This window comes from Lampetra planeri, chromosome 9 (genome assembly GCF_965212315.1).
Source record: "Lampetra planeri chromosome 9, kcLamPlan1.2.h2, whole genome shotgun sequence".
Lineage (NCBI taxonomy): Eukaryota > Metazoa > Chordata > Hyperoartia > Petromyzontiformes > Petromyzontidae > Lampetra > Lampetra planeri.
In genome coordinates, this window is record NC_136115.1 from 10,464,435 (window position 1) to 10,486,906 (window position 22,472).

At 51.9% G+C, this 22,472-nt stretch overlaps 1 protein-coding gene across 1 annotated transcript in view; it reads right to left on the reverse strand.

Moving 5' to 3' along the window:
- Window positions 1–22,472, reverse strand: part of LOC144720666 (zinc finger CCHC domain-containing protein 7-like) — a 212,013-nt gene that overhangs the window by 51,138 nt on the left and 138,403 nt on the right. The window contains 1 exon segment of the mRNA XM_078597597.1: window positions 19,469–19,504. Coding sequence (XP_078453723.1) covers window positions 19,469–19,504 — 36 coding nt within the window.

Here is a 22,472-nt window from a genome sequence, read left to right on the forward strand (position 1 = left end):
ACCCAGGATAGCCTGAACAGACTGTTGGGGCAAGTGCTGTTTGCGAGCGCCTATGAAGGCTGGCACGGCACACGAGGGGGTGGGTGGCCAACACCACGCCAAACCGCCTTTGTCTCCCTTAGTGGCGATGTTTAGACACCGCACCAGATACTCGGTTTTAAGGCTGAGGCGACCTAGGGGAGGCCCAGAACCAGATTGAGATATGCACCACTGTTATTGGTCATGAGGGGGAATTGAACTCGGGTTGCCGAGTTCGTAGTGCAATGTGCTTACCACCGCGCCACCGCTCTCCACCTATTTATAAAGAAAAAGATCCCCCGTATAGCCTTGACAGACAGTTGGGGCAAGTGCTGTTAGTGAACACACAGACACAAACCTAGACAAACACATACACCTGCACACACACACACAAAGACAACGCAGACGCACATGTTCAGACGCACAGGTATATAGAGATTTGTGTACACATGTGCATGCTCATGCCCACAGAAGCACGGACACATCCATGAGAATCCACATGCACCCATACATATAGACACACACACACAGCTGAAGGAGTTGCTAGGAATCACCTTCAAAATCCGAGGACATCGCATCACGTGCCATTCCACTCGCATGGGTGTGGGCCACTTCTCATCTCTGCTGGTTAAATTCCACATTTCCGTGACGGAGATCAGTCGCTCAAGAGGACGAACTTTGTTGACTTCCCACAATTGTGACTTATTTTATTTGATTGACCGTAGCGGGATGATGAGCCAAGTGACCCACAACCAGGATGTGAAGTTGCAATGTTTTGACTATAATTTGATCACCCTGTCCTTTCAGCATCACTGAATCTCAAGACGTGTTATCAGGAGGGTCCTGTATTTAAATATTTCAGCAATTCCCTTTTAATAAGATTTTTTTTTACGTGGTATATGTAAATTGGTTCCCCGAAAAAAAAACTAAAGATAGGAGGGGATAACGCTCAAATGTTTGCAGAGTCGGGGTCGCAACCCACTTGCTGTGCTGCCAATTGCTGGCCACGGCAGGTATGGGAGATTGACAAATCTCTATGTGATCCACCAACCCTTGCCGTGACTATTGCCCCCCGCCCCCTCCCACGGCGGAGTCGGCTCTCCCGGGCTCCCAGTGGTTTGACGGGCGGCGCAGCGTCTCATCGCCCCCCCCAGCCCCCCACCAGCAGCTTAGCACGGAGACGTGCCTGCCGCAACCAGGAAGCCGTGCCGGGCTAGGGCGGAGGAGGCGCACGCCAAGCTGGGTGGCTAAGCTGTGCCACCAACGTGGTGAACGCGGCAACGACGGCCGTACCGTGTGGGGGCAGAGGGCCCACCGGGAGCGAGCGAGCGAGCGGGCCTCCCCGTCCTTAATGAATGCGCCGTCACAGCTTCCATTAACTTTGGACCATTTTAACATCATCATAAACTTGCTCAAGAATGGGGCGTTCTCCCCTTACGAGGAGATGGCAGTAAATCCACTCGCGGACGCGTCGCGCTCAACACATCGCCTTGCGGCCAATGGGAATGCCCCGCTTTAAATTATTTCAACGGGAGAAAGAAAAAAGAATCTTCCATCTCGTCTTCCTTTTTTTTTTCCCCCTCGTAGTGCACGGACAGCGGTGCTTTGACTTTTAAGCAGACAATGGAGCCGGGAGAATGGTGAGGTCACCGTGTAATTTTCATGCCCGAGCCCGGCCAATTTCCTCTGCGTGTCTCATCAATGGCGTTCGTTATTCCTCGTTTTTATTGGACCTTCACCAAGAGAGAGGAGCCCGGGCGACAATGAGCCCCTTTGTAGCAGCGGCCAGGTAGCTCTGTGCGACAATGCGTCGGGCGCTTTTAAAAGATATTTGTTCCTGGTTTATATGGCCTTACTTAAAAAAAAAGTAAACGTGAGCGATAGGCGGCGGCGGGGAGGGGGGAGATGGAAAATAAAATAAAAGAGTGCCTTACATTCATTGACTAAAATGAAATGCTTCAACCATTGAGGTTTATTACCTCGAGTGTATATGCAGGCGGCTGATAGGAGGCACTGAAATAAGAGCAACGTAAGTCATTCTCACAGAGTTGTCGTAACGTGGGGATTATAACAAAAAAAACAACTGGTTTCTGCTCCTTCTTTATCACAGTTGCTGAGCACGGGCCCCGAAGACCAATAATGCAAAGTGGCCGGCAATAGCGTAGGGCGTCGATACAAGCGCACGTTTGAGAAACACGGAATGTTTTACATTGAAAGTGATGAAAATGTTAAATGGTGTGCGAACTGCGATGTTCAATCTCGGTTCACATTTATTTGTTCGCAGATTTATGCGTCTATTCCGCAAACATCGATAAAATGCGTTACCGCTGTGAGAGCTTCCCTGTACGCCCACGTGTGTGGCTGGGGCTTCTTTCGCACCGTACGTAGCCGACCGTGCTAACAAAAGGTGCGGGAATCGGAGGTGGGGGAAAGACTGACTGGCTCTCCTACCATGAGAATGTGGAATTTCCATCGCTGCTTCAGAACCGCAAAGAAAGATGAGCACTGCCCCATGGTCTGTTTGACCAGGGAGACAATGACATGTTCAATATACAACACTGCTTTATGTTAAACCACTGTGTCTGTGCATACACAAATTATGTGTACAAGTACAAATATCTGGGAAGTGGTGGCAAAATTTGTCAGCAAACCGACGAAAACCTCACGATTGCCGCACCGTTGCGCCTTTTCGTGGAGACAATTTACGGCAAGTAGGCTCAAATCATCTCAACGCGGGGCTTGAGTTTCGTGTCTCAACACAAGACTGCACACCTGTGACGTTTCTTTTTTGTGTGCGGACAAATTGCACTCGGGAACATCACCGCCCTCGCCAGGGTGGTTTGCTGCTAAACAGCGGCGAACATCTAATGAGATGTTGTCTTACAAATACCACCACGGCCACGACGGGGCGGGCGGCAGCGCCGATAGGAAGTAACGCACTGCTTAACAAACATACACAAACCCCTATCTGTGTATAACGCACATAACTAGACTACGCATTATATATTTCACGGTCCAGTCAACCCGGAGAGAGAGGAGGCACGGCCGGGTGACTGGGGGGGGGGGGTGGCTGATTGTGCGTCAGAGACACGGAGCCGCCGCAGCTAAGATCTCCCCGGTTCATATTTGAGTTTAGCCCAGTTATAAATAAAAACCGCCACACAGCGTAACTGGCGTTGGCCAAAACATCCCAATGCTGATAGATTACCTGCGAATTACTCACTCCCATGGGAATACGCACAGCAGCAGCAGCAGCAACATTGCGCTGCGAAAAACTTGGCAGGACTCTCATGAAAGAATCTTGAGGCTGAGTGAGCCTTTCCTTGCTTAAAAACAAGCAGACTAATAATAATCCATTATAAATCAAAATGGGCCTCAAACTTGATTCCGAATCTAGCTCTGATAAACACCAATTGAGGTTCGATTAAAGATGCAATGAAGATCTGCATAGCAAAGCCACACACGCTGTGCATGAAGACGCCGACTAACGGAACCTCAACATTTGTTCTGTGGCGTCATCCTCAGGAGCCACTGCTCGATTTGAGAGTCCTGAATGGGAATCTGTCTTCATCTCACTACATGACAAAACTGAAAATAATTATGGAAATAGTTAAATAAAACTATTTTCAGACGTGTTGAGACATTTCCTTATGCTAGCAAACACGTCTCACGAACGAATATACAAAATGTAATCATTCACAAGTGAGTGTCGAGCAATTTGACTTGGCGAGCGAGGCGTCGGTACGGGTGGATACCTTACGACAACTCAGGTTGTGCTTCGGATAAACTGGCCCCCTGCCAGTGAAACGCAGAATTTGCACCACTGGCTCAGAGCTGCCATCGGAGACGAGCGGTGCGCGCCACTTGCCTGTTTAATCGGTGACACCCTTTGCTCCACGAGAGCCGAGGGGTGGCAAGCCGTTTGTTTAAAGTGTTTTTGTGTTTGTGAAGACACGACTGCCCGACCCATACTCCCTAAAGTCGATTCCCTGAAAGAAAAACACAAAAGGAGGTTGGCATCACCCGCCGCCTCCCGGCTCCGTACAAAGCGGGGGCCCTGACGGACAGGCCTCGCCCTCGCAGGGCAAAGGCGGCGAGCGGCGGCGGCGGCCGCCACGGCCACGGCGGCGCAGCACCGGGCCCCGGCCCGTCCTGCTCGAGGGTTCGAGCCCGAGCTCAGAGACCCCCCCCCCCGCCCCCCCCCGTGCTCGTGTTGGTGCTGTCGAGCGCTCGTGATGGACGAGCGAGCGGGCAGGCGGCCGCCCCCTTGATCAGCCACTATGACGGCTTCTAAAACAAACACCGCGGGGTCAGGAAATAACGCGCGGGGCACCGGGTTGCCGTGGGGGTCGCCCCGGTGGAGCGGGTGGAGGGGAGGGGCGAGGAGGCAGAGGGAAGAGGAGGAACCTTGCTGGAGCCTCTTGGCAAGACGAGAGACGACGACGATTCAAGGCAGAGCGCAACATTTTGGGACGGACGACCGAATGGATATTCAGGTCATTGTGCGACATTTTTCAATTGGCTTCGTGTTAACGTTGAGACGTAGGCACACTCGAGGCAAACAGGAGCTGGGATGCGCTCTAAAGTGGAATTCCACCGCGACTTTTGCTGGCGCATAACAACGCCTCCCCCCCCCGAGTAGGTGCTGCCATTGAATTTGCATCTGTTTTTAGGTCTCACGGTCATTCAGCATCGCGATTTAAAATTTCAAAAAAAAACTGCGAGATCATCACAAGACCCATGCGATGCCAAGGAGGTAATTGGAGAAGGTGGCACGCACAGGATGGTATTTGACTTTAACCCAAAATTAAAGTTACAGACGCAGCTCTGATTAAGGACCACCCACTTAAAGTGACTGGCCACCCTGCACTCAATTGAGCACAGAGACGTTGCCTTTTTAATTTGATTCACTCAAAACTGCTTCCCCTGCCTGGATCTGTTAAGCTACGGAATTGTTATTGTTCTTATTATAAACGTCGCCCCTAAAGGGTTGCATCCCGTCCAGCAATTGGCATCGGTGTTCAATTTAACACGTAGGCTTTCGCGACCAATATTGTTCATAATCAACGATTTTTGGGTTTAACGCGATCTAAACCCAAAAATTGTTGATTATGATCGGTGTTCAAGGTGGCAGCAATTGATTTGTACAGAGATCTGGTACCAGCTTTCAACGTACCGCCGTCTTATCACTGCACAGTGTCGATCGACCTGGGCTGACTGAGAAATACGCCACTGATAACGTGCCCTCCGCTGGGGGCCCTGCACGGTGCGAGCGTTAACGTTTAACGCTCGACCGTCCTACTCTCTCCGTGGCCCGTCCCACACCGCACCTTGGATTCATGCGCAGTGGGGGGAACTCCCATACAGATGAAGAACATCACCGGCGGGTTAACGAGTAGCCTGCGCGAGCCCCCACACGGACGCTGCAGATACAGCGAACTGCAAGACGCTCCGCGGCGACGCGTGGGCAGAACCGGTTCCCATCGCGATCGCCGTTCGTCCGCACGAGATGAGATGCCAGGCGGGTGGCGTAAGGAAGGGGGCGGCGACGGGGGGTGGGGGGACACGTGGAAAGGCTTCGGAAAAAACCGAAACCTACATTCCCATGCACCTTTTTTTATTTTATTTTTCGCTAATTGCATTCCAATCGTATGATCGGCACCGAGTACGGAACAAAGACCTTTTTTTCTCCCCAAATCTGGGACTCTGTCCAACCCCGGCAGGAGGACCCGAGACACATCGACAACAACAGCCCCCTAACCGCACGTCTGTACCGGGCGTGGCGAGCACCTGGGCCTGTCCTGGGAGGTGGACTCAGCCGAAAATGAGAACCTCTTGCGGTGGCGCGGTCTTCGTCAATCCTGGAGAGACAAAGGCGGCCGGAGCGTACGTGACGCTGGCCAAACCGCCACCGCCCCTCGTGTGACACACGACGGCCTTAATAGGTGCTCACTGACACTGTCTGTTCTGACAGTCCATCTGATTAAAAGGCGGCCCATTGCGCCGCGTGTGCGTACGGGGTTCCGTGTACGTGTTTCACGTGTGGGTCGTAATTGTTGAAGTATTCTTACAAGCAAGCGGATTATTGGATACGGTGACTTATTTACCGCATATTCATCAGTGTGCTAAGTGTCAGCATTGAGCTATGAGCTCGTGTATGTGAGCAGGCACGTTATATTGTAACCTGCAAGTATCCTGCCAGTACACAAGGGCTACTTATTACACACGGTCACTTATTCAGGGCTCTTTCTCACATGTATTTTGCACGAATGCGGATGTGCGTATGTGTGTATGTGCGTGTGGGGAGCGGTAATGTAGCGGTTAGCGCGCTGCGCTATGAACCGGTTCGTTTACCGCTCACGGCCAACACTGGTGACGATTATTTGAACCGGTCCTGGGCCTCCCCTAGGTCGACTCAGCCTGAAATGAGTACCTGGTGCGGTGTGTAAACATCGCCACTGGGGAGGCAAAGGCGGTCGGGCGTGGTGCTGGCCACCCACCCCCTTGTGTACCGTTCCGGCCTTCATAGGTGCTCGCTAACAGCACTTGCTCCTACAGTCTAAGGCTATATGGGGGATCTTTGTCTTTTGTGTCGTAGGGAGTGGTGGCACAGCAGTTAGCGCACTGTGCTATCAGTCCAGTGACTCAAGTTCGCTTCCGACTCACGGCCAACAACATCAGTGAAAAATATCGGAATCACTCCTAGGCCTCTTCTAGGTCTACTCAACCTTAAATGAGTATCTGGTGCAGTGTGTGCAAATATCAGCACTGGGGGAAAACAAAGGTGGCCGGGCGTGGTGCTGGCCACCCACCCCTTCGTGTGCCGTGCTGGCCCTCACAGGTTCTGCTCGCTAGCAGCACTTGCCCCAACAGCCTGTTCAAGGCTACCCTGGGGATCTTTGTCTTTGTGTCGTCGTAGCGAGCCGCCGTGTCGCAGTGGTTCACGCACCGCGCTATGACCCGGGCGACCCGAGTTCAATTCACAGCCACGCGCATAAATGGCAAGTGGAATATAAACCTGGGGCGGCCGCTAGGTCGACTCAGCCTAAAACGCGTACGCGGTGTGTCGTGTAAACATCGTCGCTGGGGGGGGGGGACAAAGCCAGCCAGGCACAACCCCCTCACAAGCGTGCGTTGGTTGTGCTTGTGAACAGCACTTGGCCCTACACTCTACAGGGCTCGGCATGGGATCTTTATCTTTGTTACTGTGTTTGCGTGTGTACTAAGTATTCTCACAAGCAGGCCGCCTGCTCCACGCAAGTTACTTATTTACAGTGCGCCGTTTCTCCTCCCACCAGATGCCCACCACGGGCTAATTTATTGCTCGTGGAACTGCCGCTGTAAATGAGTTATACATTCCAGTACGCGGGCTATCGCCAGCCATAAAGGTGGCTTCATTATCTGGACAGAGCTCTTGAGAAGTTTATGGAAGCACGGGGCGACGATTAAGAGGCTAGGGGTTGCGACAAAGGTTGTGGAGCTGGTGGGGCGGGCGTTTGGGCGTACACGAATAAAACAGGGCAGGTAAACACCGAGGCCCTTTCTCTGTGTGTTTTACTGCCGACTTCTCTATCGGAATTTCTGACGGGAGGCGGAGGCCCTTTTGTGAATCGAACGACTGAAATCTGGAAGTCTCCGTCTCTTAACGACTTCCCCACACTTCCTCTCCCCACACCTTTAATCATCGGAAGCTCTCGAAACCCCCCCCCCTCCCCCTCTCGTCCGGTAAAAACTTTTCCAAGTGTTGGTGGATTTCTAGATTTGAAGCTTTCGTGACTGCAAGGATTCATACTCTTTAGTTTTTTCGGTAAAGTCACGTAGGTAAAAAATGAAATTAAAATCAATAAAAATAAAATAATAATTTATGAATTTTAATTTCATTTTTTTACCTACGTAACTTTACCGAAAAAAAAACTAAGAGTATGTTGGTGGATTTCTTTAAAAAAACAGACGAAGGAATCAACCGCGGCTCGTGAGAGTTGGAGGTTGGCTCCTGACGAGGAAGAGCGACGTTTAAACAGAAAATCATCAACCAGGGTCTCGTTTCTGCCAAAACACGACCTGGCCTGGTTGTTGTTGTTGTTGCAAAACACGTTGTCGATCCACTCCTGGATGAAGGCCTCTATCTTGCACAGTGGCAGTCATGGGGGATTTTAAGCTCTGGAGAATATCCCCCCCCCCCCCCTGCACTCCCCCCTCCACTCCATTGAGGGGGGGTTCTCTCTGAAAACTATGAAGTAATACATGAAGCAGCTCTGCCTAGGATCCAAGTAGGTGAAATGTACAGGGGGATATTATCAAGTGCACGGGACAATTAGTTACAAAACTTGAAAGCGTTCACCAAAATGCGATGACGATGATATTTTGCGTGGGTAACGTCTCCCTCCATTGCGCTGCTGAAAGCCACCAAGCAAAACGGAGTCAAGAAAATGCGCGTGCGTGCAACTACTCATTTCCAAGGTTTTGTGTGGTTTTACGGCCAAGAATTTGAGATAAAACTTTTAAACATAAACTAGAACACGGCGTTTGTGCCAAAAAAAAAAGAGAAAAAGCCCCTTTTGTTTGCGCTCAATAAAATAAAGGTCAAGTCAAAGCGTCTCTTTGTTCAATCGAGCATTGTAGTGAAGCTCACCTCCACGACTGCTCCTGGACCTCGTCGTGAAATTCCATATTTCCATGGTTGGGGGCCAGTCTCTCTGTCAGGTGACGAACGTTCACGCCCACGAAGTGGCACGAATATTCGGCTTCACTGAAGGAGAACGATCTGAGTCACCCCCAATTTGGATCTCTAGACCTTCCCCCTGGGCGAGTCAAATCCTCTGACCGCAGTGCAACCAGGGCATATTAATTGACCGTCAGATTCATTTTTATATTAATCATATGCTCCAAAACTATTTACCTACGCAGTTATGCGGTAGTATGAGGCTCTACATTATAGTGACCTCAAGGCCTGCCAACGTACAATGCCACCCACAGGCACCACTTTGAAAGTTTAGAGCACAGATCGGTGTGATAGCGATACGACACGGCACCGGTGCGGCTCGTGTGCAGCGAGCCGACAATACGAGCCGTCAGTCTGCGGCAACACCGACGACGGTGGTCCCACCAGGGCCCGGCCAGCGGCCAGCAGTGGACGGGCCAGGTCTCAGCCAGCTGGGTCAGCACACGGCAACAGTGGCGGCGAGTGTGTCTCCACCACCACCACCATCATCGCCGCCACCACCGTCACCACCGCAGGGGCTGTCACGGACCATTGCCCGGGACGGCACCCAAAACACAGGCACGGGGCTGCCCCCCCGCGCCGTCTTGTTACCTGTGTGCCGCCCCTCTCTCTCATAACCTGCCGGCCGGGGTTAATGACTGTGGGGCCGCCGCTCTGCGAGTGATGCGACATTATCAGTGGGCACGTGCGCCCGCCCGCCCGCCCGCCTGCCTGCCCAGTCACCCACGCGCCCACCTGCTCGCTGGCCCGACGCTTCCCCCCACAGCTCCGCGCCAGAAACAAATGTCAATGACTCGGATAAACAAAGCCACAACAAACGAGGGAAGAAAGAAAAAAACACGAACCCGGTAAAACTTTACAGAAAGTAGGACGAGCCGAGTGAACTTGAAGAGACGGGACGAAGAGCACAGAGGTTGTGGAATGTGTTTGCGAGGTGGCCAGGAGTTGGCAGTACATCAAGTAGGCTTGTGGATGGTTTGAGGGTCGATACGTTCACACGGGTGGGTCTCTTCTCACGTGCAAAGACACCCATTCACGGACTCGCCGAACGTCACAAGGGAACACACGCGCACATTGCAACCTCGGAACGTTGTCGACAGCTCAGACTCTCCTTGATAACCGAAGGGTGGCTCCTGTCATTACCGTGAGGGTGGGCCGGTCGCTTGTGGTATCTGAACCGGTTCTTGCCCCCCCCACCCCCGAATTCCTAAAAGCAGCAATTGATGAACGTGGTGAAGTATGGTCAAACAGCCCCCAGACTGAAAGGGCATGAGGCGGCCTCCACCCATCAGTGAATTTACAGGCGGCAGTATTACGAGTGTCTATCAAAATAACTGCGGCATGCGGGTACGATTCGATGCATTCATTCAACCCTCGCAAAGCTGCATATCTACTGTCACTCCAATATTTTATGGTTAAAAATAACAACACTCACTGGACTCAGCTGGTTAAATGAATGATAATGGCTTCAGCTCCGTAAGCCACAAAGGAGCAGTAGGTACATGCACACAATGAGTCCGGTACTGAACCAGGTACCTGTATAACTGAACCGGCCGAGGCTTAGACCAGGGGGTGGATGGCAATTTTCACTGATGCGAACGTACGTTATTGCTGCGTATGGAAACCATGTCGCTCCTTGGTTCCACAGGCATCCAGAAACGGAGCTCAACTAACTGGTGGAATTATTTAAGCTCACACCGAACCTCACCGCCTTGCTCTCATCTCAAAACAGTTGTTTATATTTATATGGAGTGGGGCTGGGCGGGGATGACAGGGGGTAGTTCGACAGGACAGGGGTTGGAGCTACAGGACAGGGGTTGGAGCTACAGGACAGGGGGTGGGGCTACAGGACAAGGGGTGGAGCTACAGGACAGGGGGTGGGGCTACAGGACAGGTGGTGGAGCTACAGGACAGGGGGTGGGGCTACAGGACAGGGGGTGGGGCTACAGGACAGGGGGTGGGGCTACAGGACAGGGGTTGGAGCTACAGGACAGGGGGTGGAGCTACAGGACAGGGGGTGGAGCTACAGGACAGGGGGTAGAGCTACAGGACAGGGGGTGGGGCTACAGGACAGGGGGTGGAGCTACAGGACAGGGGGTGGAGCTACAGGACAGGGGGTGGAGATACAGGACAGGGGGTGGGGCTACAGGACAGGGGGTGGAGCTACAGGACAGGGGGTGGAGCTACATGACAGGGGGTGGGGCTACAGGACAGGGGGTGGAGCTACAGGACAGGGGGTGGAGCTACATGACAATAAGTGGAGACTAATGCTGCAGAGAAATACTAACTCTGGGTGAATACCTCAATCAGGGACTGCAAGTTTGTTGGCAATTCACGCAGGTAATAATAATGGCAATGATTTGTTTTTGACATAGCGCCCTATACGCCAAGCCCTCTCCGAGCGCTTTACATCACATCTCATGTCAGATATTTGACAGGGCACCCCCACTGGCAGCTGTCTCTGTGTGCACAAGGTGACTCGGCACCCAGCCTGCAAGTTGGCATTAGTCTGCCAGTACGGGTCGTGATCCCAGACGATTCAACGAATGTGTCACAATTGAGGCTGAAAATTTGTTCCAAGATTTTTTGTTAAATATATACGGAATATACAATGTGGTGAGTGCAGATGGCCGGAGGGATCTCGTGTAAACCCAATGCATGTAACGTACAATGCCAACCAAAAAACATTATGATTCTTAACCCTCTGATATCGTGCACGTGTCCTTGCCAACTTAAGAGCACATAACAACTCTTGAACCTATTCTACTATTGCACCCCTTATTTGTCAGCAATAATGTTTTTATGAAGGATGACTACATTACAACACGTGAATTTTTTTTTTTTCATCCCAAAAAGATGAATGATCGCTTGTCTTATCCATACCGCGTGCAACCACCACACCGGCAGGTCACCTCACTTCACGACCTGCTCCTTCCCTAGAACTGTGGAGTTCCCTCCTCCCACCATCTCTATCCCCCCTCCCCCCACCAAGCTCCCCTAAATAACTTTTCTCATCTAAAAAAAAAAACCCAGTCAACTTTTCTCTACTACAGCTTTAGCAGTGCTGTTTGTTGCCGAACCGCTCGAGGTTTTGGGCCACTGCGCTCAGCAACCCTGTAAAAACATAAAGATTCGTGAGCAGCTAAGTATCAAGAGTCCGGCAAAAAATGTGGGCGGGGGGGGGGGGAAATTTCACGCCAGAACAAAAAGAAAACAGACTTGTACCGCTCGATCGTGAACATTACCGCTTTGACATTTGGGCGCACTGCCACGGGCGGGCGCGTGTAAATTCAGGTCACAGCAACATTCATCTTCATCGAGCCCTCCCGATGCACGCGCACACCGTCCAGCTCAGAGCAACGTTCTGGTGTGGAGAGGCGCTTCAGCTTCAGTGGGACTCTGCCGGACTTGAACGATGTGAACGTACGAGTCGAATATCACTCGATATTCGCCCGCGGGTCAGAGCACCCCGGACTCATGAGTGAAAGAGGACGGAAAGTTCAAATCCTGAATGGGAGGGGGGGGGGGTTAACTGGGGACATTCATTCCTCCGCAGTTGATAACAAAAAGAATTGAGCGTTAGCGCGCGGGTGGACGCTCCGATAACGACGGTCTACAAAGTGTCTGCATTCCCCGGACCTTGACCGTGACACATGTACACATGTACATGCACGTGTCACGGCGTGGCCATCACCTGCCTAAATAAAGTGAGGACAGCAAGGGGACGGGAGAGGTCATGGAAAGAGAGGCACATTAGCCGGACACAAGCAACCTTGCCCTACACGGGCATGGGACAGCGCCGGCAACGATGGTAGAAGATAAAGATCACGCGGCGCGATCGTGCGGGCCACATAGATATCGTTTTTTTTTTAAATCTCTGTTTTCACCCACCGACCACCGATCACCAAGGACAAGCGAGCTCGGGGTCAAGCAGAGCCGACCCCGTGGCAAGCAAGGTCGCCAACAACGGCAAACACCAACAACGGCGGCAAAACTGCGACGCATCGCGGCAGCAAGGAAGCCCACCGTTGTGTTCACCTCAGCACTGGGCAATTATGAATCCCTGGGGGCTTAACGAAGGTATCCAGTCAGCCAGGTGGCGCTGTGGTTAGAGTGCTTGACTCACAAACAGAAGGCGCAAGGTTTCAATCCCAGTTGGGAGGTGATAGAGCGTACTGTCGTCATCATCATCAGCTGCAGCAGCAGTGGCATTATGGGTACGGTAATAAGTGTCACACGGTTATTACATAGAGAGACTATCCCCTGCCAAAGCAATGTGGAATTTCCAACCGTTGAAATTGATGCCACTCCATTGCTTGGTCAGAATGTTTGTTTACAAACGTCTCGGTCAATCGTCGCCCAGCAGCGCACAGCGTTAGGGAGTGAAGGTGTTTTGGTGGACAATGCAACATTATGACTGCATCGAAGACTACACTAGTGAGTGTGAATTTATTTTACAGTACACCGTCTTTGTTTTATTTACGTCAGTTTTTTTATTTCAATACTATACAGTATAAAAAGTGATATTTAAAATATATAAATTGTCTTTGTTTGCAATATGAATACGTTATTCAGTGTTTATAGTATGAGATGGTAAGTTACGAAGGCTGGGCACGCACATTATTCAAGATACTAAGTTTCAATATACAAACGAAGCTGCAGCACTGCATCTACTTCGTATATCGAGGTATTATTGTAATAGTAGACATTCAACTGGTATTATACATCTTGATTTGAAGCTTTCGTGACTGCAGCAATCCATACTCTTTCGTTCTTTCGGTAAAGTCACGTAGGTAGAAAAATAAAATAAATCACGTTTCGATCGCAACACAAGCAACCGTGACTTCACCGAAAGAACCAAAGAGTATGGTATTATAAATACCATCGTGGCACCAATTTTAACCCCGTTACTACGACTATGTATTTGTGCTAGAACAAATCAGAGGATGTTCCTGAGCCACGAGCAGAAATTCCACATTCCCATGGCAAGGAGCTAGATCAAGACAACTGTTGTTTTTCTAACAAGAGGTACTAATTTAGTTGACTCCAGAGAGATGATGGGCTGAGTCGACCTCCGACAGGGATTTGAACTCAGGACCTTGGATTCGTAGCACCATTAGGACTAATAATAGCAGTGTCACCGTTATTGATGTGTGGCCACAGTCGGAAGGTTGCGATCCCAAATCTCAAACGCGGGGGTTGAGTCATCATTCCTGCAGGCCCAAAACACAACTCGCGTTCTGTGAGCCAATCAAAAGTGGGCTGTTCTATCGGTACACTTGGCCCCGTCATGGAAATGTGGAATTCCCAGCACCGCCAAAGGAGATGATCGTCGTCCCAACGCTCGTTTGAGCGGGAGCGTGGGTGTGGGCAGAGGCTCTCGCTTTGCCTTTTCGCCATCATTGATGGCGGCACCGACGCTCGTCGGAGAGCAGACAAGAAGAAGACGCCCTCCGACGTGGCGGCGGCGGCGGCGAGAGAGGTGGACGTGCGGCCGTGGCGGTGGACGCCGACCGCTTTCGGCAGGAGGGCCACGCCGCCGCCGCCTCTTTGCGGGGCAGGCGAGGGACGGGGGGTCGGGGCTGGCGTGCGGGTCAGCCTAGTCAGGTCCCACGCCCGACAATCTAATTGTGGGCCTGCAGCTCCCCCGCCGCGATGCAGCGCGAACCTCACAGCTGCCGTCGTAAACATCCCATTACGCAGAGTTAATGGAAATAGAGCACTTTGCCCCGCGCAATCCATCATTGTGCTGTGCTGCCCGCGCGCTTGCCGTCCGGGCACGCGCACGCTAGCGCGCGCAGGAACGTGCGAGCGGGCTCCCATTTTTTTTTTATCGTTTGTCGGTTCGTCCGTCGGTCCGTCCGTCTGTCTGTACGTGCCGTGCCAGCTTTGCTCTCCCACTTTTTTCACCGCCCCCCCCCCCCACGACCAACACACACGCGCAAAAAAATTACGATATATTTTTTGCCTTCTCGGCAGGAAACGTGCGGTTCCCGGCTCCCGTGTGAATAATCAGCGCGTTTGGCTGACTTGAGGCCAGCAGCGGAATGACTGCGACAGCACAATTCATTAGAGCAAAATACGGAATAATTAGCTCGCGACGAGAGAGCGTGCATATAAAAAAACACAAATAGGGCTTGTGTGAACGGTCACTTAGATAACCAAACTCCACGGCATGCAATCCGCTGGCAAATATTACTGTTGCTTTCATTAATGCCACCGCTGCTGTTTGATTACTTTACGTATCACTGTGTGATTTGAAAATTGACAACGCAATGCAATTTAGTGTTGCGGGTAGTGTTCCGAAAGTTCTATTACAGTTTCAAATATTTATTTCCGTACTTTAATTACATTATGCAAATACATAAGCCACCTACGCACACTCGAACACATACTAATGTTCTAACGGCTATGTCGAATGTAATGGTTATTACAATACAATCAATCAATAACAATGCCTTTTTACTTAGCCACCGCAGAGCCCGGTGAGGTGTGATAACCATTGTTTTTTATCGACTGCAATTTCATCACCGCTTTTAGACGGGAGAAAGTGGACACCCGGCCTAAGCTGCATTAACCAAAAACAACAATTGCTTAGTCTGTCAGATGTTGCAAATTTCAACACTTTGGCTTTAGCACGGCACACAAAGGACGACTCGATCATCAATCGCATCGCAGCGGGTGGCACAATCACGATGACGGCCGTGGGTGGGTGGGGGGGGTGTTGAACCGTCACCTGCACGGAAACTGGCGAAGGACCGACCGGGCCCCGGCACGGCGCTGCCTCGGCGCCCAGACGGACATCGACAACGCTTACAGCCACGTGTGGCGACAGCCAGCGAGAAGCGGGATTGGCGGATCACCCTCGGATTGCACCATCACGTGCGTGCGTGCGACACCCATTTGTGGGTAAACGAGATAGTGGATGATGGAGGCAGTACAGCAAGTGGGGGGCTGACCCCGTGTGGAATTTGAGCGTTATCCCGACATGTGTGGTTGTCTCTGAACACCGTAGATTCATTCCAGGTTTACATAAACGACCCAAAAAGGGAAGACTTTTCAGAGAACCAGACACCTACTGACTTCTCACGCAGCAGTACTTAATGTTATTGGTCTCAAACGCTTTAAGAGCTTAGTTTAATTCCCTAACCTCCTGAAAAAATTAAATGACGTTCAAATATTTTTAATGTACAGCTTGATATTTGTATGTTGTTTATTCGTCTAATATTGCAATGTATATCTTGCTAACAGCAAGGTTGGAGCTCAATCATTTATGTATTGAGACTTGCACCTGCCATAGGAATGTGGAAATTCAATCACTGGATCAGAAACATCAATGAGGATGAGCACCACCCAATTCTCATTGCAGCAAAGGGACACTTGAGTTTCTGCGCTGAGCGCTGCAGCACTGCCGCTACTCACAAACACAAAGATCCCCCGTGTAACCTTTAACAGTCTGATGGAGCAAGTGCTGTTAAACGAGCACCTATTAAGGCCCGCACAGCACACAAAGGGGGTGGGTGGCCAGCACCACGCATGGCCGACTTTTGTATCTCCAATATTGATGTTTCCACACCTTACCAGGTACTCATTAAAGGTTGAGTAGACCTAGGGGAGGGCCCGAAAATTTGAGAAGTTTAACTCAGGTAGCCAGCTTGGCTGCACAGTGCGCCGACCACTGCCCAACCGCTCCCCACGACACCAACACACGTGAAACAACAACAACCGCAGTGACATCACCACGGCGCTTGTGCCAGGCTGTGTGCACTTCAAGGCCACGTGAAGTGTCGAACGCCCGCTGGCAGGAGGTCACGGGACAGACCCAGGTACCATGGATTGACTGACTGAGATGACCGGCCGATGCACCACACGTGCACACACACACGCACGCTCGCAGGCACGCGCACAGCTCGGCGCGAGCGAGTGTGGGATTGAGCCGGTGGCTGCAGGATGCCCGTGTGCCGAGCGCACGCCGCGCCACCCTCATTCCGCTCCGCTTTAAGCAGCTCCTACTGGACGAGGAGGAGGAGCGGGGGGGGGCGTCTCTCGTCACCCGCTCGTCCCATTCACGCTGCACCAGCAAGAATCCTGCCAGCCCAGGCTCCACAAAATCCGTGGCCTCGAGCAACACCTGCAGATGTGCCCCTCTCTCTCCATCTCTTCCCAGCATCTCCCCGCCCGCTCTCCCTGTGTTTGTTGGTTTTGTTCAGCTTTGTGTTTGTTGTTGTTCTTTTTTATTTTCCCCTCGTTACGCGTTCCCCCCCCCCCCCCCCCGATGCATATTCAACAGCGATTGTATTATGGACAGACTCACCGCACCATAGTAATGTGGAGTTTCCACCACTGGCTCAGGCGGGCTGCAGAAGGGGCTGGCTCGAGTACCATGCTCACCGCAGCAGTAAAAGCCACGTCGACTCTTTTGCACCTTTGTGGTCATGAGTTTCTACCCCTTGCACGGTTCTTGTCGCTGCACACGGAGTTGTCGCACTCCCTCGTCGTCGCTAGAGACGGCTCTCTCTCACTCTTTGCAACTCCGTTACCATCTCTTCATCTACAGATCTCAACCCTCGTCCCCAACATCTCTCTATTCCAATGAACCTGTGTCTCTCCACATCCCTTAAACGCTCCTTTTCCCACCTTCAAATTCTCTCTCACCAACGTTTGATAAACGTGCCCCTCTCTCGTCACGAAATTCTCCTGCACTCTCCACGTCCCCAAACCCTCCCCCCCCCCCCTTCTCTCTCACTTCAACCCTCTCTCAACATTCGCATCTCTGCAACTTCTCTCACTCCCTCTCGAACCTCTCTCAATCGCCCCTCTCTGCCGTTCTCTGCCTTCCCTCTCCTCCCCCCCCAACCCCCACCGCTCTCACTGAACACGAGAAGGACGAAAAAAAAAGCAAGCCCGCTCGGGCGCCGGAGGTAAGAAAGAAGGGGCGAAGACAGGAATAAGAGAGGAAGGGAGCGATCATCCATCACTCGCGCTGACACCTAGCACAGGTGAGCTGGGCCCTGTTAATTACAACTTCATTTAAATACAAATTAAACAGTAATACAAAGCAGGAGGGGGGCGTACTGGGGGGGACCGCGGGGAGGGGGTGGCGGCGGAGCGGTGGCCCAACGTGGCCCATCAGGGGATTCACTCTCAAACCCGGCAAGGGATAAAACACCGACGTGGAGAGATACTGGCGGGGGACGGGAGGTACGCGGGGGAGGGGGGGGGTGCTGAATGATTTGTTTAGAGGATTTAGGGGAGACGGGGAGAGAGGTGCGGCAGTAGCGGTGGAAATCCGAACAGAAATCGCGCGCTTGTGAGGACACGGGGAAGGGAGCGCAGCACGGACGGTCGGCCCGCGTGACAGCTAACACAGCGGCTTAATGTCATAACGCTCTGTAATGGCTTCCTAAACACACATTAATTATTCAGCGCAACCGCAGCACTGGCGCGGCTTTGCGTGCGACCCGCCCCGGGGCGGCGGTGCCGAAAGGAAAAGGTTTAGGGAAAAATCAAATTAATCAATAAAACCACTTAAACAAAAACAACTACTTTGAACTTTGACGTTCTGCGATGAATGGGCACTTTTATCTAAAACATCAGGCAACCCCACGCTGTGCTCATGCGACTCGGCAAGCAAGAATCTAGTCTGCAGTTTGCCTCGTTTAATAAATGCTGCTCGGAAGATTGGTTCAGAAGGTCCACAGGCCCGTGGATCAGAACACGACACTATGCTATACACTGCTGCCCGTTACATTTTGACACCAGAGAACACAGGGCAGCGATCACAGACTTCAGGCTACCGTGCCTACCTGCTCCAACGAAGGCTTTGGGTGGCACTCATCTCCTCTGGTGACCCTGACTGAGCCTTGCGGTGTAAATTCCACATTCCCGTGGCAGTACCCAATCTCTCCAAGGGATGACCACAAATTACTTCCGGCAAAGCCGGGGCTCGTTGGGTTCGTCCGTGAGTCCGAATGTGGATTTTTGACGCGCAACCGGGAATGTGGAATTTCCAACGCAGCTCAGCGCCACAACATTTAGACACTTTAATTTCACTCCAGTATCAACAACAAACCAACGACTGGCGACAGACATGGAGCGGTGCTCCGCGTTCTTGAGTGCGTCAATGTGTGAGAGTGCACAGTGTGTGTGCAACTGTGGGTGTAAGTGTTTGCATGTGTGTGGGGAGCGGCAGTGCAGTGGGTTCGTGCTACGAACCCGGTGACTCGAGGTTGATTGCCGCTCACGGCCAACACCGATGACGGTTATCTGAATGGGTCCTGGGCTTCCCCTAGGTCGACTCAGCCTCAAATTAGTATCTGGTGCAGTGTGTAAACATTGCTACTAGGGATACAAAGGCGACCGGGCACGGTGCTAGCCACCCACCCTCTCATGCGCCATGCCGGCCTTCATAGGGACAAGCCAACAGCACTTGTGCCTAAAGTCTGTTGAGGCTTTACAGGGGATCTTTGTCTTTATGCATGTGTATACATTTATTTGAGTGATCACGTGTGTATGTGTATGTTTTCGCGCGTGCGACTGCAAATGCGTAAGTGCGTGTGTGCGGGGGCACGTGCGAACAGGAGCCCGCGCGTGTGCGCGTATGTGCACATAGTGTGTGCGTGTGTGTTTGTGCGTGTGTGTGTGCGTGTGTGTGTGTGTGCGCGTGTGTGCGCAGCGCTGCCAGCCTCCGCGGCTCCGCGGCCGCCCCCCCGTGAGAAGGGAACTCACCGTCAGGTGGAACTGCCTCCAGGTGTCGGGGCATTCCTGCAAAACACAAACACGGGCGCGCGGGTCAGACACACGCCCCGGGGAACGCGACATCCCGGCCGCCAGACCTCACTCCCACCCGACTCCCCACCGCCCCCCCCCCCGCCCCTGTCACACGGGGACATCCAGAGGCCGCGTGGCGTCCGCGGTGGTGCCGTGTCGCCTCTCCCACGTGTTTTTTGGGTTGTGCTTCGTGCCAAGTCACGAGTCGTTGACCGATGAAGAGAAAGTGGGTCAAACGCTCCGGTGGTTCTGGTGGCTCTGGTGACTCTCTCTTGGATTTGTGGTCATCCCCGGGAGAGACTGGTCCCTTCCATGGGAACGTGGAACTTCCACCACAGGCTAAGTGCTGCCAGCCAATGGAGATGAGTGCCGTGTAATACTCGATCGAGCAGAGAGACAATGACAATTGACTTTACCTGTGTGGCTATTTAGATCCAGCTCAGAGGAGCATTATGCTTAAATAAGTTTAACTAAGGTATATTCACTTGTATCATTGAACGTTTCTCCTGTATATATTCAATATATTACGTGACCATTTTTTTTTCACAAGACATCCTGCCCTTGACAAGGCAGTCAAACCCACTTGCAAAAGAGGACGTCAAGATAACAGATTCCCCATGGGTAAAATAACGACAACAAAGAATTTTCAACTGTACCCAGAGTTTAATCAATACGGTGACAAATATCCCAAGCACTGCCTTATTATACCATATATATTACTACAATTAATGATATTAATAACACTTCACAGCCCTTTATCACTCCACTGCTGGATGATGGATATAATTCACGGTGTCCGTCGTTACGTTTTTTTTTTACCATACTTCACCGGGATGATCAGTGAAGGTAGGTGGAGGGTAAGGCGTGAGAGAACGGATGTTGCTCGCCACTTAAGATAGCAACAACCAGAAATCAAACTCGGGTGGCTCCGTACAAAAAATAGCAACGCCAACCATTGCCCCCGCCCCTCCCCCCCCACTGCTGCTCCCCAGATTATAATTGTGTACTCAAGAATAATTTAATAACAATCATAAATTATTCAAATCTCCCTCTACTTTTTTTTATCACCACAAATAAATAGACCTTCCATAGAGAGAATTTGTGTAATAAAGTAATATTAATTTATTTAGCCAGGAACGTCACACTGAATCTCAAGACTTTGTCAAGGGGGCCCTCATTTCGGACGCTTGGCCAACTCCACTCTCAGGAGCTCTTTTGCATTTTGGGGGAAACGGCAGCGGACGGAGAAACACCACACGCTCGAGGGAGACAACATTCAAGATCTCCATCGACAGACCGACAACCAACTTGCTGTACTGCCATCTGCTGGCCACCTCGCTGCCCTGCGAGGGGCAACGAAATCTGCCGTGAAGGGGGACCCCAGCGACGAGCCCGCGCGGCCCCGGCCCGTGCGAGTCGCAGCAGGGGAATCATGGAAGTGGAAACATCAGCACAATTTTTCGGTCACGAGCGAGCGAGGGGCGGTGGGTTTAAAAGCGAGAAGGTGACACAGAGGAGCTTTCTGTTGCAAATCCCATCACGCTCCCCCCCCACCGCCACCACCGCCACCCACCGGGCACCCGCGCCCCCGCTCCCTGCCCCTCCGCTGCACCATTCATTGAGCAGTCAATTAGCAGAACCGCGGCCCAGCAGCTCCTAATTAAGCTCATTAAGCCATTCATGCCTAGATGGGTTTCTTTAAGTTCCGAATGCCTTGGCAATTCTTAACAGAAAGGCGACACGGCACTAATGTTTTGGCAGGGGGGTGACATTTTGAACCTCCGCATTTCCAGGCGGCTCCCAACGGTGAGTCGGCTGTGGTGCTTAGCTGCGCTCGTTTTTTGTCTCTCGCCCTGCTCCCCATCCCCCCCACTCTCCTCTCCCCCCCTTCCCCCCGCTTGCCGTTTCTGCACCCATCACCAGCGCAGATCGAGCACGAGTTTTGGCCGTGGCTATCCCTGCCGTTTGGGGTGAGCTAGCCGAAGGTTTCGTTCCAGTAGCAGCCGTCCGAAATGTTTCTGCAGGGGGGCATTGTTATTCCCATCGTGAGCTGCATGCCGTGAAGTGGACGTTAGGGAGCCTGTGACACCGTTCTCAAGAGGAGGCGTTTGGTTCCCAGTTAAAATTAACGACGCGGTAATTCCTAAATCCGGAGAGGAAAGCATCGCCGGATTCTTTCTGTATTTTCTGCGCAATCTTTCAAGAAATTCCGAATTAGAATTTGCACGTGGGAGGAATGGAGTGCCTGGAAGACACCAGACATACAAATGAAACACACTCATCATGAGAACTGGGCAACATCCCAATGCAGGAAAGTCCTCAAAATAAATCTTGAGACTCTGGGACACTTTCCTGGATATATAAAAGGGCACTATTTAATTCATTATCATTGGCAACTAATATCATTACTGTGAAATCCAGTATCATGTAACCCACCTCTATATTATTATTATTATTCTTACGTAGATTTCATTGCGGCGACAATTAACTGGCGGGGCAGCGAGTTGGCCAGTGGCGTGGAATCGCCAGCTGACGACTGTCTCTCTGTGCTCTGAATGAATCGGTTGAGCAGCGACTGTTGTGTTGCACTGTCTGCTGCTGCTTCGCGACAACGCAGCGCCGCTTACGATGACGACGGTAAACGTTGCCAGCCTGTGGTGACAAAAGTAAACATCAAGAGGCCGTCAGGGCGAACAGCACAGACAATACTACAGGTCGCCATCGCTTGCTTTCCCCCCCCTCTGCCAAATGCCACGATTGATACAGAGAGTCAATACCCAACGTCGGCTCTCACGGTATCCCACACCGTCTGACTACAGGTCTTCCCCATGGATGCCGACCTCTGGGTGCCTCTCCACTGCCTGTCTCGGTCACCTGCCCTCCTCATCCTTCACCCTGACACGTTATGTTCCACCCATCACACCCTCCTCCTCCTCCTCCTGTTCCCAAACTCCAAGTTGCT